The sequence below is a fragment of the Ursus arctos genome, unplaced genomic scaffold, assembly GCF_023065955.2.
Source record: "Ursus arctos isolate Adak ecotype North America unplaced genomic scaffold, UrsArc2.0 scaffold_34, whole genome shotgun sequence".
NCBI classification, from domain to species: Eukaryota; Metazoa; Chordata; class Mammalia; order Carnivora; family Ursidae; genus Ursus; species Ursus arctos.
This window is the reverse complement of record NW_026623030.1, coordinates 6,699,359-6,717,665: the sequence shown is the minus strand read 5'-3', so window position 1 is coordinate 6,717,665 and position 18,307 is coordinate 6,699,359. Positions and strand designations below refer to the sequence as shown.

At 39.3% G+C, this 18,307-nt stretch overlaps 1 protein-coding gene across 2 annotated transcripts in view; it reads right to left on the bottom strand.

Moving 5' to 3' along the window:
* SPIRE1 (spire type actin nucleation factor 1) overlaps positions 1-18,307 on the bottom strand; it is a 213,448-nt gene that overhangs the window by 37,799 nt on the left and 157,342 nt on the right. For both annotated transcript variants that reach the window (XM_044379555.3, XM_026486304.4), the window contains exons 7-8: positions 10,017-10,103; positions 9,224-9,353 (exon numbers count right to left, since the gene is read on the bottom strand). In XM_044379555.3, the coding sequence (XP_044235490.2) occupies positions 9,224-9,353; positions 10,017-10,103 (217 nt within the window). The remainder of the gene's footprint in view (positions 1-9,223; positions 9,354-10,016; positions 10,104-18,307) is intronic.

Sequence of the window (18,307 nt, the reverse complement as noted above, 5' to 3'; positions counted from 1 at the left end):
ACTGACCACAGCTTAGAAGAAGCCTTTCAATTTTCTTCTTTGACATGTTTGGACAAGCAGATGAATGAAATGTTTTCACAGAAATCACAAAACCCATGTCAGGTGTGAAGTGCTTTTTTTTTTTTTTTTTTTTTTTTTTTTTTTACCTGACAAGTCAAAACTGTAAGACATGCTAAGTGGCCGCATTGCTGAAAAAAGAAAACAAACAATAAAAAGAAAATAATTCAGCTTTAGGAATATACAGGGATGACGAAAAAGGGAGGAAGATTCAAGACCTAGAATGGCACATTTCAGACTTAAAGGCAGAAGGCAGTGAATAAAAATCTGAAATACAACAAAACCATGAGTTTTAGTTTCAATTATATCACTAAGACTTGAAATGGAGTAACAACAAAAGAAAAAAAATAACTTTTTAAAGAACGTGTTAAGAATGAAAGCATGATAAAGATACAAAACACTTTAAAGAAACATAGTATAGAATTCTGGCTTAAATATAACATGATTTTAGGGTACACATCTTTTTAAGTTTAAAAATAAATGTGTTCTTAAATAATTATTTCAGGATGAAAATCTGACCAAAATCTCTGCCCAAGGTGAAACACTTCATAAAAATTCTTCAGGAACTAGCATCACAATGTGTCACTATACTGTCTATCGTAGGCAGTGTAAACTAGCAGTTGAAGAGAGGCCCCAGGAGCCAGAATGTCTGAGTCTGAATCTCAGCTCTGCCACTTACTAGCAGTGTGATTCTGGGAAAGTTACTTTGCCTCTCTGTGCTTCAGTTACTTACGCTGTAAAATGGGAAGAATGGTACTTATCTCATGAGATTGTTGAAGAAGATTAAATGACCCTACCAAAAAAAGGTGCTTGCACATAGCAAACAGTGCTTCACACACAGTAGAAGCTCAATAAATATGATTTCTTAAGAATAAACTTATTTATGTCTTTAAATTTTTATTACATATGCTTAAAACCATTGAATTGTATACTTTATATGGGTGAATTTTATGGTAGATAAATTATGCCTCAATAAAGCTATTTTTTAAAAAAGCTTACTGCAAAGATTTGATTAATTTGGGTATTCATGACAGTGAGAATTAACTATTTTCACTGCGGCCCAAAACTCTTACCAGACTATCTATTCTATGACCTAGGCTGAGGAAGGACAGGTACCTTTACCGTCAGAAGACGACAGAACCTTAGATCTATAGTGGGGATGGAGGCATAGGCATAATGGGCAGAATGTCTCCCCTGTTCATGTCTTCCAGGTAGACTGCCTATAGAGTTCTAACACCTAAATTTAATAGAATGTAAGTATCTCTCAATATGTTTCTTGGCAGATGTTTTTAAAGGAATAATTTATACTTACAATCCAAAAACACAGTATTAAAAAAAAATGACGTGAAGGTAAAGCATTGAGTTAGATCCCAAATGCAACTAGGCAAGATGCTGGAATCACATGCAGATGTTTTCAAAAGCACTTATGTCAACAAAGGAGATGTGTATCTTAAATGGGGCAAATAAAGCAACAATTTGTTGACAATCACACTTATTATTTGATGACCAGGAAATAATATTTTAAGTATTTCATTCTAGTAAATAAATTAGGATGTAACTTTTAAATAAGCATTTTACTGTGTTTTAGTTATCTCGCAGAAAAGTAATCAGAATTTTATACTGATGAGAATAATCCTCCACTCACCATTCAAAAAACCCTACATTTCTTGTAGAAACACTTTTCTAGATATGTCTCCTCAGGCAAGGGAAACAAAAGCAAAAACAATCTAATGGGACTACACCGGAATAAAAAACTTTTGCACAGTGAAGGAAACCATCAACAAAACTAAAAGGCAACCTACTGAATAGGAGAAGATATCTGCAAATGATATAACTAAGGGGTTAATATCTAAAATATATAAAAAACTTATGTAACTCAATACCAAAACCCCCAAATAATACAATTAAAAATGGGCAGAGGACATGAATAGACATTTCTCCAAAGAAGACATCCAGATGGCCAACAGACACATGAAAAGATGCTCAACATCACTTATCATCAGGGACATGCAAATCAAACCCACAATAAGATATCACATATCACACCTGTTAGAATGGCAAAAAACAAAAATATAAGAAACAACAAATGCTGGCAAGGATGTGGAGAAAAAGGAGCCCTTGAGCACTGGTGGTGGGAATGTTAACTGGTGCAGCTACTGTAGAAAACTGTATGGAGGTTCCTCAAAAAATTAAAAACAGAATTACCATGTGATCCAGTAATTCTACTACTGGGTATTTATCCAAAGAAAATGAAAACACTAATTCGAAAAGATATATGCACCTCTATGTTTACTGCAGCATTATTTACAATTGCCAAGAAATGGAAGCAGCTCAAGTGTCCAACAATTGGACATCAAAGAAGATGTGGAATGGATAAAGAAGATGTAAAGAAAATATGGATGCGTGTGTGTGTGTATATATATATATATATACGTATATATATATACATATATATATATATATACACACACACACACGCATCCATACAATGGAATATTGTTCAGCCATAAAAAAGAATGAAATCTTGCCATTTGTAGCAACATGGATGGACCTACAGGATATGATGCTAAGTGAAATATGTTGGTTAGAGAAAGACAAATACCGTGTGATTTCCCTCATATTCGGAATTTAAGAAACTAAACAAACAAAGGAAAAAGAGACAAAGAAAAAAAGACCTGGTGGTTACCAGAGGGCAGGTGGGGGTGGGTGGGTAAAACAGGTGAAGGAGACTAAGAGTACATTTATCCTAATGAGCACTGAGAAATGTATAAAATTGCTGAATCATTATATTGTACACCCGAAATTAACTGTATTAACTGTATGTTAACTGTATATTAACTCTACTTGAATTAAAAAAACCCACCTATTTAAAAAAGCCTGCATTTCTGTAAAAGGCATCTGAATTGGCAAGAAGAAGTCAAACTCTCACTCTTCACAGATGACGTGATACTCTATGTGGAAAACCCAAAAGACTCCCCCCCCCAAAATTGCTAGAACTCATACAGGAATTCAGCAAAGTTACAGGATATAAAATCAAAGCACAGAAATCAGTTGCATTTCCATACATTAACAATGAGACAGAAGAAAGAAAAATTAAGGATCCCATTTACAATTGCACCAAAACATATAAGATACCTAGGAATAAACCTAACCAAAGAGGCAAAGGATCTGTACTCAAAAAACTATAGACCACTTAATGAAAGAAATTGAGGAAGACAAAAAGAAATGGAAAAACATTCCATGATCATGGATTAGAAGAACAAATGTTGTTAAAATGTCTGTTCTACCTATAGCAATCTATACATTCAGTGCAATCCCTATCAACATTTTTTCACAGAGCTGGAACAAATAATCCTAAAATTTGTATGGAGCCAGAAAAGACCCTGAATAGCCAAGGGAATGTTGAAAAACAAAACCAAAGCTGGTGGCATCACAATTCTGGACTTCAAGCTATATTACAAAGCTGTAATCATCAAGACAGTATGGTACTGGCACAAAAACAGACACATAGATCAATGGAACAGAATAGAGAACTCAGAAATGGACCCTCAACTCTATGGTCAACTAATCTTCGACAAAGCAGGAAAGAATATCCAATGGAAAAAAGACAGTCTCTTCAACAAATGGTGTTGGGAAAACTGGACAGCCACATGCAGAAGAATAAAACTGGACCATTTCCTTACACCATACAGAAAAATAGACTCAAAATGGATGAAAGAGCTAAATGTGAGACAGGAAACCATCAAAATCCTAGAGGAGAACACAGGGAGCAATCTCTGTGACCTTGTCCACAGCAACTTCTTGCTAGACATGTCTCCAAAGGCAAGGGAAACAAAGGCAAAAATGAATTATTGGGACTTCATCAAGATAAAAAGCTTTTGCATGGCAAAGAAAATAGTGACAAAACCAAAAGACAACCAACAGAATGGGAGAAGAAGATACCTGCAAATGTCTTATCAGATAAAGGGCCAGGATCCAAAATCTATAAAGAACTTATCAAACTCAACACCCAAAGAACAAATAATCCAATTAGGCAGGGTGCCTGGGTGGCTCAGTCCGTTAAGCGCCTGCCTAGGGCTCGGGGATCTCAGGGGAGTCTGCTTCTCCCTTTCCCTCTATCCCTCCACCCTGCTCATGCACACTCTCTCTCTCATAAATAAATATTAAAAAAAATCCAATCAGGAAATGGACAGAAGACGTGAACAGACATTTCTCCAAAGAAGGCATACAAATGGCCAATAGACACCTGAAAAATGCTCAACATCACTTGGCATCAGGGAAATACAAATCAAGACCACAATGAGATACCACCTCATGCCAGTCAGAATGTCTAAAATTAACAAGTCAGGAAATGACAGAGGTTGGCAAGGATGTGGAGAAAGGGGAGCCCTCCTACACTGTTGGTGGGAATGCAAGCTGGTGTAGCCACTCTGGAAAACAGTATGGAGGTTCCTCAAAAAGTTGAAAATAGAGCTACCCTACAATCCAGCAATTGCACTACTAGGTATTTACCCTAAAGATACAAATGTATTGATCCAAAGGGGCACCTGCACCCCAATTTTTATAGCAGCAAGGTCCACAATAGCCAAACTATGGAAAGAGCCCAGATGTCCACTGACAGATGAATAGGTAAAGAAGATGTGGTATATATACACAATGGAATGCTACTCCGCCATCAAAAAAATGAAATCTTGCCATTTGCAATAACGTGGATGGAACTAGAGGGTATAATGCTGAGCAAAATAAGTCAATCAGAGAAAGACAATTATCATATGATCTCACTCATATGTGGAATTTAAGAAACAAAACAGAGTAGCATAGGGGAAGGGAGGGAAAAATAAAACAAGATGAAATCAGAGAGGGAGCCAAACCATAAGAGACTCTTAATCATAGGAAACAAACAGGGCTGCTGGAGGGGGTGGTGGTGGAGGGATGGGGTAACTGGGTAACGAACATTAAGGAGGGCATGTGATGTAATGAGCACTGGGTATTATATAAGACTGATGAATCACTGAACTCTACATCTGAAACTAATAATACACTATATGTTAATAAAAAAATTCATACAAGAAACTTGAAGTTCAATAATCAAGATATTCTGGATGCAGAAATTACGTATTTCAAACAAAAGGATTTCATAATTTAGCTAATATTCATTGAAGAAAAGAAATAAGTGTTCTCCTCAAAATGCTAACTTTACAAAAGTGCTATAAATTTAATTTTTAATGTTTTTCTAAAGAAAAATCCAAACATTAATTATAATTGTTTATAATTATGTTTTAAGACTTCTGGGAAGGAATATTACAATTAACCCTTGTAGAAGTAAATATCCAGTTTCTGCTGTCCATAATCTGATTGATCTAATCATAGTATTTATATATGCATTAGTGTGAGGTTTTCAAATAAATATCTGTGAATCATTAAAAAAAACCCCTGCATTTCTGAATTCAAATATTATTGACTTTAGATTTTTCAAATTATACATAGCAAATAAAAGACAACATATTCTCAAAGCACTTGCCACCCTTCTCTAGTATCTTCTCATTCTATTCTTCTGATACACGAATCTATCTTTTGAAATACAAACGACTACTGCATAAGAAAGGGATGCCGTTATTTCTTGGAAGATGAGGTTTGGATCTTTTCGAAGCTCTATGTATCACAAAGAGGAGAGAAATCAAGCATAACAGCAATTAAGAAGTTTACAGAAAAGATGTTTTTTAAAGGTACAATTTATATTTAAAACCCAAAATCTCAATTCAGTATATGTTAGGAAAAAGAAAACGACTGGACATGAACAAAGACTGGTGCACAAGAATAGTATTTTCAGACTTAACAGGAAAAAAAAAAAGGAGAGTCTGTCAAACAATAGGGAAATAAAACACACTTTAGCCATATATCAGGATACAAGGGCCTTATGAATGCTATTTAATGACATGGGAAGATGTTCACATCACACACAACGCTAAGTGAAGAGAACAGAATACTGTGCATACAGTTCTTGTCTCCATTTCATACTGCACAAGTAGATTCACAGGGGATGCTTCTGGGTGTTGAAACAACGGGTGACATTTCTTCTTCAAACATTTATGCATTTCCCCAATTTCTATAGTGGGATTCTGCTCACAATTACATGGAAGGGAAAGGTTATAAAAATATGTAGAAAACTTCTCAAGTTCAGTCTGCCAACCTCATCCTACTCAAACTCCCCAAAGCAAGATTTATGGTAAGAACCAACGTAGATCTGCAGAAATGAACCCAAATCCCTTACTTTCCAGTAAGATTCAAGATCAGTTTGAATGCAGAATTCTAGAAGTAAGACTCTCACAGATGAACAATCGCTTTCTATAACAGCTCAGTCCTGGCTGTTGTGAAACACCACTCGTAAGGTTAAAATAAAAAATAAAATAATAAGATGTCCTCGTAATGTAAAATTGATATTTACTTATTTTTTTAAGGTTTTATTTATTTGAGCATGTGAGAGAGAGAGAGAGAGAGAGAGAGCGAGCCAGTACGAGTGGGGGAGGGGCAGAGGGAGAGAATATCCAAGCAGATTCCCGTGCTGAGCCCTGAGCCTGACACGGGGCTCCATCCTAGGAGCCATGAGATCAGGACCAAGAGTCGGACACTTAACCAACTGAGCCACCCAGGCACCCCTGATATTTAATTATTCTGAAGTAGGTTTCCTGTTATTAAGCATCGAATTTGTTTAAAGTGAAATAGAAGAATATGTATGTGACAAAGGCTTGCAGTGACCCTTTCAAGCAATGAGGGTGTCCCCTTGACACTTACAGGGACTGCTAGTCTCTCCCTCAGATGGCCTCACTAATGCCTTCTGATTGGCTGCTGTTAATGGTCTTGCAGCATGAACATACATGACACTCTGGAGTCCTTATTCTGTAAGCATTTGCGGACAGGCATTATGCCTTGTTCATCTCTGCACCCCAGGAGATGACATGGTTGTTTAATAGAAAGTAAAGCTTCAAAAACTATCAGAAGAGTGGAGGAACTATATGTCAAATATCATCCACATTGTACAAGAACATCTATAAGTACTTCAACTGACGCTAACAATCCCTCAGCCTAATTCCTGTAAATCATGAAGCTTACTTTTCTCACGGTAATGTATTTCTTTTGCCTCATAGTTTTGTTGAAATCTTTTCTTTTACCCCCATTTTTTAATTCTCAAGGTACACCAATTTAAAAAAATCCAGTCTTAGGCTAGCATCCCATAATACCACTTCCTTATTTTTCCACAGTGGTTCTTACTCTTAGAGGCTGTGCACTCTTTAGGAAACCGAGGAAAGCTATGGACCCTCTCCCCAGAAAAATGCACATACATACACTTTGTGAAATAAGCACACGTTTTGTATTTCAGGGGACTCACAGACTCTTGTCAGGCCCATTTGAGGACATCAGGATAAGTACTCTTGGTGCATATGGCTTCTTCTTCTTCTTTTTTTTTTTTTTAAGATTTTATTTATTTATTTGACAGAGAGAGACAGCGAGAGAGGGAACACAAGCAGGGGCAGAGGGAGAGGGAGAAGCAGGCTTCCCGCCGAGCAGGGAGCCCAATGCGTGGCTCGATCTCAGGACCCTGGGATCATGACCTGAGCCGAAGGCAGACGCTTAACGGCTGAGCCACCCAGGCGCCCCGGTGCACATGGCTTTTATGTTTTAGTTCATTATTATACAAATGCTTATATGGATTTGTCACTTAGCATGCTTTAAACATTATTTTAAAGAGACAACACTTGCTGCCATAAAAATTAGACAGGGATAAATTGATACAACCTTTATTCACTCAGTAGCTTTGTAACTGAAAATACATTCAAGTACTTCAGCACCTATGGGAGCACTTCTACAACAATGAACAAGACAGATCTGGGCCTTGCTGGCAAGAAGCTCACAAGGTAAAAGAAGGGCTGAGAGTCTAACAAAAGGGTACGACTGAAGAGTTCGAGGCTGGAAGCAGGGACAGCAGTCAAAGCTGATGTGATAAACTAGACAAGAGAAGATGACAGGCTGGGTTAGGATAGTGTTGGGCTAAAAAGGGGGAAACGAACAAGATCCAGAACAAGAAACATCAACAGGGCTTGGCTGTTAGGTAGGAGTCAGAGATGACGCAAGGTTCTGCCTGAGCACACGGAGATGGGGAAACAGGAGAAGGTGGTTTCGGAGAAAACAGATGGGTTCCCCTGTCCTACTGTAGGCCCTAGCTAGCAGACAGCTGGATGAACGGGTGTGAGCTCAGAGAGATCCATGCACAGATGAGAGCTTTTGTAGCCAGAACAAAAACCATGGAAAGGGGTGTAGTTGCTCAGAGAGAGGTGAGCCCAGGACAGAAATCTAAAGGACCAAGGAGAGTCTAAAAGAGGCAGGAAAAGAGATCAGAGGAGAAAACTAGGAGAGTGTGGTTCCCTCCCTGTTCAGATGCCACTATCATCTATTTTTCTAAAGGAAGTTTCTCTGAATTCTTTGGGCATCTTTAATCTTATAAATAGGTGGAGAGCTGTATAGACAAAAATGTTTACAAATATTTTATAATATGGTCTTGCTATCTATCAAAATCGCTGTGTGTTTATAGTACACATTTAAAAACAAATACACATAAAGGAAGCTTGGGAATAAGTTAAGTGATATCAGGTAACAATCGATGCTTTCATCACATAATACTGTATCTTTAAACCCATAATTAAGACAACAGAAATGTGAAGTAAAACTATGTATCATATTTCTAAAACATAATAGCTTTGTATATGTATTACGGTTTATGAAGTATTTTGACCACAATCCTATTTAATTCTTACATAAAAGCCATAATTAAAGCACAGAGGAATTTTTATCCCCCTTCTGCCAATAAAGAAATCAACACTCAGAGAGGTAAAGAGACTCTCCTAAAGCCACAGTCTAGAGAATGGCAGAGTAGTTCCCACTAAGACATGGCGCTCCCATGTAGTTCAGTATCCTATGGGGAAAGAATTTCCTGTTCTGTGAATTTCAAGTATAAACTTCAAGTAAGTACGTGTATGTCAGAGAGAGAGAGGAACAAACACTGCTTTTACTTTGCACCATTATGCCACTACTTTTCACTGGGCTGGTTGTACACAGACACTACTTCAAATGGCTGAGGCTAGACCAGCGGTGCAGTAAGCAGCTGACTCACCTAACCTGCTGCGTCTCATCTCCTCCGGTGAGACGGGCCGCAGCTTTCTTTCTGCTTTGATTTCTTCTAATATTCTTTCATGGAGGCTCCGTGGCCGTGGTGGGGTGGGTTTCAGTTTTCTGGCTGAGACCTTGGGGAAAAAAAAAAGAATGGCTATAGACTTCAGTAGTTGTCCTTAAATAATTCTTACTGAAGTCCATTCCTATACTACAGTATTATGCAATTGTATTTTATTGATTGCAACACTGTCTTATAATAAAAGACTAAGCAAGAGGGAGATCACTGGATTTCACAGTAACTTGGTCATATGTGCTCAACCAATTGTAAGGAGTCCGTTTTGCTGAAGTTATAATTATGTTCACAATATGCCACCATGATAGGCAATCAACTGAAATGTAACCTATACTTTATCTATTACTATTACTGTTTTTAAAAGTAACATTTTTGAGGAAATCATCACAACCTTCTTGGATTACTATCGTTGTCTTCTTTCTATGATTGAAGAAATAAACGCTCAGAGAGGCTGATTAATTTGTTTAGGGACACGTGGCTACTGAACTGCACCGTAACTCAGGTTGTTTTGAATTAAAACGTCCTAAGACGGCCTTGTATTGAGTAATTTTCAGTATTTTTTCTGTGACTGAAGAATATAACTTACAGTTAGGCTTTATCATTCTGAGAACAAAAGATGGGTGTGAAAACTACCAAGAGAGCTGAGTTCCAGAGACCACGTCCTAGAGGAGAGCACATTGCTACGTGACCTCCAACCAAGGGGAACACTCAGATCACATACCGGATTCAAAGGGGGTCTTGATCTGATGAAGTCCAGGATGATTTCATGAGCACTTTTTTTTAACCGAGGGGGAATATCACCGTTGACCTGAAAGGAGACCACAAGTACAAGATTCATATGACTATAGGATTATCATTATACGTTTCTTGGGACAGCTGACACCTCAAAATTACTGAAAGTGCACTCTGGCTCTACCAAAGACGTGTTTACAATCAATAAAATGGAAAATAAATAGCTGAGTGATTCAGAGCAAAAATAACCATGCAGAATTGAAGAAAATACAAGTTCATAAATTGAATCACTAGTTCTACCGTTTGGGGAAAAAATATACTAGATTCATCCTTTCCTACAAAAAGTTTCTAAAATTATGAATGTGAATGGAATAAATAATACTATGCTTTATTAATAATTTTATAACTTATAAAGCCTTCTACTTCTTACTTTCATCCTAGGTAACAGCAAGGACTGGTGACATGAGTCACATTCTATAGATAAAACTCAGGCTCATGTCAAGGAGGGTCTCTGCTACATTCACACAATTAGTAAGTTCAAGAGTTTTGGTAGAGACCTCATCTGTCTCTGACTCCTGCTCTAATGTACTCACTTTTTATAGCAATTTGTTATAAAAAGAAAACTTTAAAAGCAATTTAAGAAAACCCCAGAAACCCACAAAAAAATAACAATCTAAACTCACATTCTGACCACCCCACAAGGCACAGTTGTGACCATTTTGTCCTATTTACTTTCCAGTCTTAATCTGAAAAAAACAGAAGCTGCTGGCATTTTCTGTCATGCTCCTCATGAAAGATGGATGAAAAAAGAAATGTTAACAAGTTATAAAGACATGAAAAGGAAAACAGTGGCTACCACGAAGCAGAAGCATCTATCCATTTGTCTTCATTTCCTACCCACAACCTCCAAGTTCAAAAACCGTATTCTTTATAGCTAAATAGATTAAATGGTAAGCAGATGCATCACTGATAATTATTACAAAGAACACATTAAAATCACCTGTCATTCTGAAGCTCACAGAACCCTCAACAAACAAAAAGCTTAAATAACTTGAGCCTTGAAAAAACTTTTTTTTTCTATTTTTGTCTTCAGTAATACAGAACCACTTGTGATGATGTAAGATCACAACTAAAAGTGTACGAAGCTGAGCTATAGTTTATGGATTAATATTGGGGCCCAATCAGATTTCTTTTTTCCCTCAGCCTTACTGAGGCTGAACTGACAAAGAAAAATTATGCATATTTAAAGCATACAGCGTGGTTATCTGGTATGTGTACATGCACTGTGAAATGCTTAACACAACCAAGCTAATTCACACATCCATCACCCCACACTGTTACTGTTTTCTTTTTTTGGGGGGGGGCACTTAAGATGTACACGCTCAGCATATTTCGAGTACACAATACAGTATTATTAACTACAGTCACCATGCTGAGTCCCCAGAATTTACTTATTCATCTTATAATTGTTTTATTTATTTATTTATTTATTTATTTTTTTAAATAATTTTTTATTATATTATGTTAGTCACCATACAGTACATCCCCGGTTTCCGATGTAAGGCTCGATGATTCATTAGTTGTGTATAACACCCAGTGCACCATGCAATACGTGCCCTCCTTACTACCCATCACCGGTCTATCCCATTCCCCCACCCCCCTCCCCTCTGAAGTCCTCAGTTTGTTTCTCATAGTCCATAGTCTCTCATGTTTCATTCCCCCTTCTGATTACCCCCCCCTTTCTTTATCCCTTTCTTCCCCTACTGATCATCCTAGTTCTTATGTTCCATAGATGAGAGAAATCATATGATAGTTGTCTTTCTCTGCTTGACTTATTTCACTTAGCATTATCTCCTCCAGTGCTGTCCATGTTGTAGCAAATGTTGAGAACTCGTTCCTTCTGATAGCTGAGTAATATTCCATTGTATACATGGACCACAACTTCTTAATCCAGTCATCTGTTGAAGGGCATCTCGGCTCCTTCCACGATTTAGCTATTGTGGACATTGCTGCTATGAACATTGGGGTGCATATGGCCCTTCTCTTCACTACGTCTGTATCTTTGGGGTAAATACCCAGTAGTGCAATGGCTGGATCATAGGGTAGCTCAATTTTTAACTTTTTAAGGGACCTCCACACTGTTTTCCAGAGTGGCTGTACCAACTTGCATTCCCACCAACAATGTAGGAGGGATCCCCTTTCTCCACATCCTCTCCAACAATTGTTGTTTCTTGCCTTGTCTATTTTTGCCATTCTAACTGGTGTAATGTGGTATCTCAGTGTGGTTTTGATTTGAATTTCCTTGATGGCTAATGATTTTGAACATTTTTTCATGTGTCTGTTAGCCATTTGTATGTCTTCATTGGAAAAGTGTCTGTTCATATCTTCTGCCCATTTTTTGATTTGTTTATTTGTTTCTCGTGTATTGAGTTTGAGAAGTTCTTTGTAGATCTTGGATACCAGTCCTTTATCTGTAGTGTCATTTGCAAATATCTTCTCCCATTCCGTGGGCTGCCTCTTAGTTTTTCTGACTGTTTCCTTGGCTGTGCAGAAACTTTTAATCTTGATGAAGTCCCATAAATTCATTTTATCTTTTGTTTCTCTTGCCTTTGGGGATGTGTCATGAAAAAGGTTGCTTTGGCCGATGTCGTAGAGGTTGTTGCCTATGTTCTCCTCTAGAATTTTGATGGATTCCTGTCTCACATTGAGGTCTTTCATCCATTTGGAGTTTATTTTTGTGTATGGTGTGAGATAGTGGTCAAGTTTCATTCTTTTGCATGTAGCTGTCCAATTTTCCCAGCACCATTTATTGAAGAGACTGTCTTTTTCCCACCGGATGTTTTTTCCTGCTTTATCAAAGATTAGTTGCCCAAAGAGCCGAGGGTCCATTTCTGGGCTCTCTATTCTGTTCCATTGGTCTATGTGTCTGTTTTTGTGCCAGTACCATGCTGTCTTTGTGATCACAGCTTTGTAGTACAGCTCGAAATCCGGCATTGTGATGCCCCCAGCTTTGTTTTTCCTTTTCAACAGTTCCTTGGAGATTCGGGGCCTTTTCTGGTTCCATACAAATTTAAGGACTGTTTGTTCCAGTTCTTTGAAAAATGTCCTTGGTATTTTGATCGGGATAGCATTGAAAGTGTAGATTGCTCTGGGTAGCATGGACATTGTAACTATGTTAATTCTTCCGATCCATGAGCATGGAATATCTTTCCATCTTTTTATGTCTTCCTCAATGTCTTTCAAGAGTGATTTATAGTTTCTAGAATATAGGTCCTTTACGTCTCTGGTTAAGTTAATTCCAAGGTAACGTATGGTTTTTGGTGCTATTGTAAATGGGATGGATTCCCTAATTTCTCTTTCTTCGGTCTCGTTATTCGTGTATAGAAATGCAACTGATTTCTGAGCATTTATTTTGTATCCTGCCACGTTACTGAATTGCTCTATAACTTCTAATAATTTGGGAGTGGCTTCTTTTGGGTTTTCCATATAGAGTATCATGTCATCTGCAAAGAGAGACATTTTGACTTCTTCTTTGCCAATTTGAATACCTTTGATCCCTTTTTGTCGTCTGATTGCTGTTGCAAGGACTTCTAGTACTATGTTGAATAATAGTGGCGAGAGTGGGCATCCTTGTCGAGTTCCTGATCTTAAGGGAAAGGCTTCCAGCTTTTCTCCATTGAGAATAATATTTGCAATAGGCTTTTCATAGATGGCTTTTATGAGATTGAGAAATGTACCTTCTATTCCTACACTCTGAAGGGTTTTAATCAGGAAAGGATGCTGTATTTTGTCAAATGCTTTTTCGGCATCGATTGAGAGGATCATATGGTTCCTGAGTCTTTTCTTGTTGATATGATGTATCACGCTGATTGATTTGCGAATATTGAACCACGCTTGCATCCCAGGTATGAATCCCACTTGATCGTGATGGATAATCCTTTTAATGTACTGTTGGATTCTATTAGCAAGTATCTTGTTGAGGATTTTGGCGTCCATATTCATTAGGGAAATCGGTCTGTAATTCTCCTTTTTGAGGGGGTCTTTGCCTGGTTTGGGGATCAAGGTAATATTGGCCTCATAGAATGAGTTTGGTAGCTTTCCTTCTGTTTCTATTTTTTGAAATAGCTTTAGGAGAATAGGTATTATTTCTTCTTTGAATGTTTGGTAGAATTCCCCAGGAAAACCGTCCGGGCCTGGAGTTTTGTTATTTGGAAGGTTGTTTATCACTGACTCAATTTCTTCATAATTAATTGGCCTGTTTAAGAAATCAATTTCTTCCGGTTTCAATCTTGGTAGTTTATAGGTTTCCAGGAAGGATTCCATCTCTTCCAGATTGCTTAGTTTATTGGCATATAGCTGTTGATAAAAGTCTCTAATAATCCTTCCAATTTCAATGGTGCTCGTCGTGACCTCTCCTTTTTCATTCATAATTTTAATAATCTGGGTCCTTTCTCTTTTCTTTTGGATAAGTCTTGCCAGTGGTCTGTCAATTTTATTGATTCTCTCAAAGAACCAGCTTCTAGTCCTGTTGATCTGCTCTACTGTACTTCTGGTTTCTGCTTGATTGATTTCAGCTCTAATTTTGGTCAACTGCTTCCTCGTGCGTGGATTAGGCCTGTCCCTCTGTTGCTGTTCCAGCTTCTTGAGGTGAGAATATAAAAACTGCATTTTAGATTTTTCTATTCTTTTGAGTGAGGCTTGGATGGCTATGTATTTCCCCCTTAGGACTGCCTTTGCAGTATCCCATAGGTTTTGGACTGTTGTATTTTCATTCTCATTGGTCTCCATAAATTGTTTAATTTGATTTTTGATTTCCTGGTTTATCGAGTCATTCCTGAGCAGTATGGCTCTTAGTCTCCAAGTGTTTGAGTTTCTTCCAAATTTTTCCTTGTGGTTGAGTTCCAATTTCAGAGCGTTGTGGTCTGAGAATATGCAGGGGATAATTTCAATCTTTTGGTATCGGTTGAGACCTGTTTTGTGTCCCAGAACATGGTCTATTCTTGAGAATGTTCCATGGGCATTAGAATAGAATGAGTATTCTTTGGTTCTGGGGTGTAGTGTTCTATATATATCTAAGAGGTCCAACTCGTCAAGTATGGCATTCAAAGCCTTTGATTCTTTGCTTAGTTTTTGCCAGGGTGTTCTGTCTATTTCTGAGAGTGGAGTGTTGAGGTCCCCTACTATTAATGTATTTTCATTTATATGTCTCTTTATTCTGGATAAGAGTTGGCTTGTGTATCCTGCTGCTCCCCTGTTGGGGGCATATATATTTATAATTGTCATATCCACTTGTTGAATACTTCCCTTAAGAATAATATAGTGCCCTTCTGCGTCTCTAACTATAGTCTGTAGTTTAAAATCCAATTTATCTGATATGAGAATTGCTACCCCAGCTTTCTTTTGAGGACCATTTGCGTGAAAGATGGTACTCCATCCCTTTACTCTCAGTCTGAATGCATCTTTGGGTTTGAAATGAGTCTCTTGTAGACAGCAAATGGATGGGTCATTTCTTTTTATCCAATCTGCAACCCTGTGGCGTATTATGGGATGGTTCAAACCATTTACATTAAGACTGATTACTGAGAGATATGATTTTAATGTTGCCATGTTGCCAGTAAAGTCTTTTTTTGTATTGGCTGTGACTTTCTGTTCTGTATCACTCTTGGGGCCTTTTTACTTTTATAGAACCCCCCGTAATATCTCCTGTAGGGCTGGTTTCGTAGTTACAAAATTGGTTAGTGACTGGTGATTCTGAAATGTCTTTATTTCTCCATCAATTCTGAATGACAGCCTTGCTGGATAAAGGATCCTTGGCTGCATGTTTTTCTCTGAAAGAGCTTTAAATATGCTCCCCCAACCCTTTCTCTCATTCCAGGTCTGTGTAGACAGGTCTGACGTAATTCTGATGCTTTTGCCTTGGTACGTGAGAAATTTCTTTGCCCTGGCCGCTTTCAATACTGTATCCTTGCATCTAATATTTGCGAATTGCACTATGACGTGACGTGGCGTAGGTTTGTCGTGGTTGAGCTTGGGAGGGGTCCTCTCTGCCTCTTGGACACGAATGTTTGTTTCCCTTGCTAGATTAGGGAAGTTTTCAGCTACAATTTGTTCAAATATCTCTTCTAGACCTCTGTTTTTCTCCACCCCCTCGGGGATGCCGATGATTCTAACATTGGATCGTTTCATTGAGTCAGTAATCTCCCGTAACCTACATTCGTGGGCATGGATTTTTTTAAGACCATCTTCTATTTTCATTTTTTCCTCTATTAACCCATCCTCCAATTCACTAACCCTTTCCTCTGCTTCTGCGACCCTGGCTGTCAGAGCCTCTAGTTTTGCCTGCATTTGGCTCATAGAATTTTTAATTTCTGTCAGATTCGCTCTCATTTCTGTCCTTAGGGATTCTATATTCTCAGTAACCTTTTCGTTTATACTTTTTTCAATTCTACTCATCATTTTGACCATCGTTACTCTGAATTCCATTTCTGATAATTTGGTTACATCCATATCCATTATTTCTGTGGCAGAGGCCACAGTCTCACTGTCTTTTCTTTGCTGGGGGGGGCTTCTCCTTCTTGTCATTCTGATGAAGAGAGGTTGCGGGGTTTCCAGAGCCCAAATTATTGACTGGGTCCCAGGCCGTGCCCCTTGTTTTATAGGGATCTTAGGGATGTGGGCTTCTTCTTTAAAGATTTTATTTATTTATTTATGTGGCAGCCAACCAGCGAGAGAGGGAATAGAAGCAGGGGAGTGGGAGAGGAAGAAGCAGGCTCCCAGCGGAGGAGCCCGATGAGGGACTCCTTTCCAGAACGCCGGGATCACGCCCTAAGCCGAAGGCAGGCGCTCAATGACTGCGCCACCCAGGCGCCCGGGTTGTGGGCTTCTTGATTTTTCAGCCTGCCTTCTGGGGGAGGGGCCTGCCGCGCCGATACTCAGGCAGCCCTGTTTGCGTAGAGTCTCCATGTCCCCTGCGAGGGCGGATGGGGATGGGCACTCCCTGAGCCGGTATTTCCAGGCTTTTGTTCTCTGGCGGCTTTCCCTGGCGGTTTGCTGTGCCTCTTCTGAGAGTCAGAGCAGCAGCGGCCGAATTTCAGCCTCTGTCACGGAACAGAAGGATTGCGGCCCGTTCTCTACTAATGTTCTGGCCACTTTAACTCTTGTTTCTGTTGGTGCTGCTCAACTCTAGTGTCCCGGGATGTGCGCCCCACACCCGGCGTCCCAGCCCTCACTTCCAGGGCCGGCGTGTCTCTGTCCTTTGTGTTTCTAATGCTGCCAGCCACCAGCCGCCCCGCGCGCGCTCCCGGATCTCCCGGTCTCAGTCTGGATCCAGTGAGCGCACCGGGATTCCGGGGTTCCGCGAGATGCCTGGTGGCGCGCGCACCCGGCTCACTGTTTTGCGGGTGCCGACCATGAGCCCCGCCCGCTCTCCCGTGCAAGTGGCTACCGCTTCCCGGCGCCCGAACACGGCGGCTCCCTCCCCCTTCCGTTTATCTTCCGATATCTGTGCACGGTTTCATGGCTCCCCGCTTTGTACCTCAATACTCAGCGCTGGAGATGTTCATTTGTAGAGATCCAGATGCGTCTTCCTGCGTCTCAGGCTGGTTCCGTGGGTGTTTAGGCTGGTCTGGTACCTATACAGCTCGACTCGGAGGACCGGCTGAAAACGGTGTCTCCTACTCCTCCGCCATCTTAACTCCTCCCCTCATCTTATAATTGAAACGTGACCTCTGACCAACATTTAATCAACATCTCGCCAGTTCCCCCATCCCTGAGCCCCTGGAAACCTACTGTTCTACTCTCAGCTTCCATGAGTTTGACTTCTTAAAGTTCACCATACAAGTGAGATCATGCGGTATTTGTCTTCGTGTGCCCAGCTTATTTCACCTCGCACGACGTCCTCCAGGTTCATCCATGTTGTTGCAAATGGCAGGATTTTCTTCTGTTTTATGACTGAATACTACTCCATTGTAGATGCATACACGTTTTCTTTATCCATTCATCTGTTGACATTTAAGCTGTTTCCATAACTTGGCTACTGTGAATAATGCCGCAATACACGTGGGAGTGCAGATATCTCTTTGAGATCCTGATTTCATTTCCTTGAGGTGATGACCTAGTCTGTGTCTAATATTTTAGCCTCTCCTCTTTCCACGTTTCAGTAGTTACAGTACTGAAGTGGAAAACATACTCTATATCCAGTCTCCACCTCATATGGGCTTTATTTTAGCATTAGGCTATTCAGCAGTGTTTCTCTGTGCTCTGAGCTTCTTAGAAAACTCA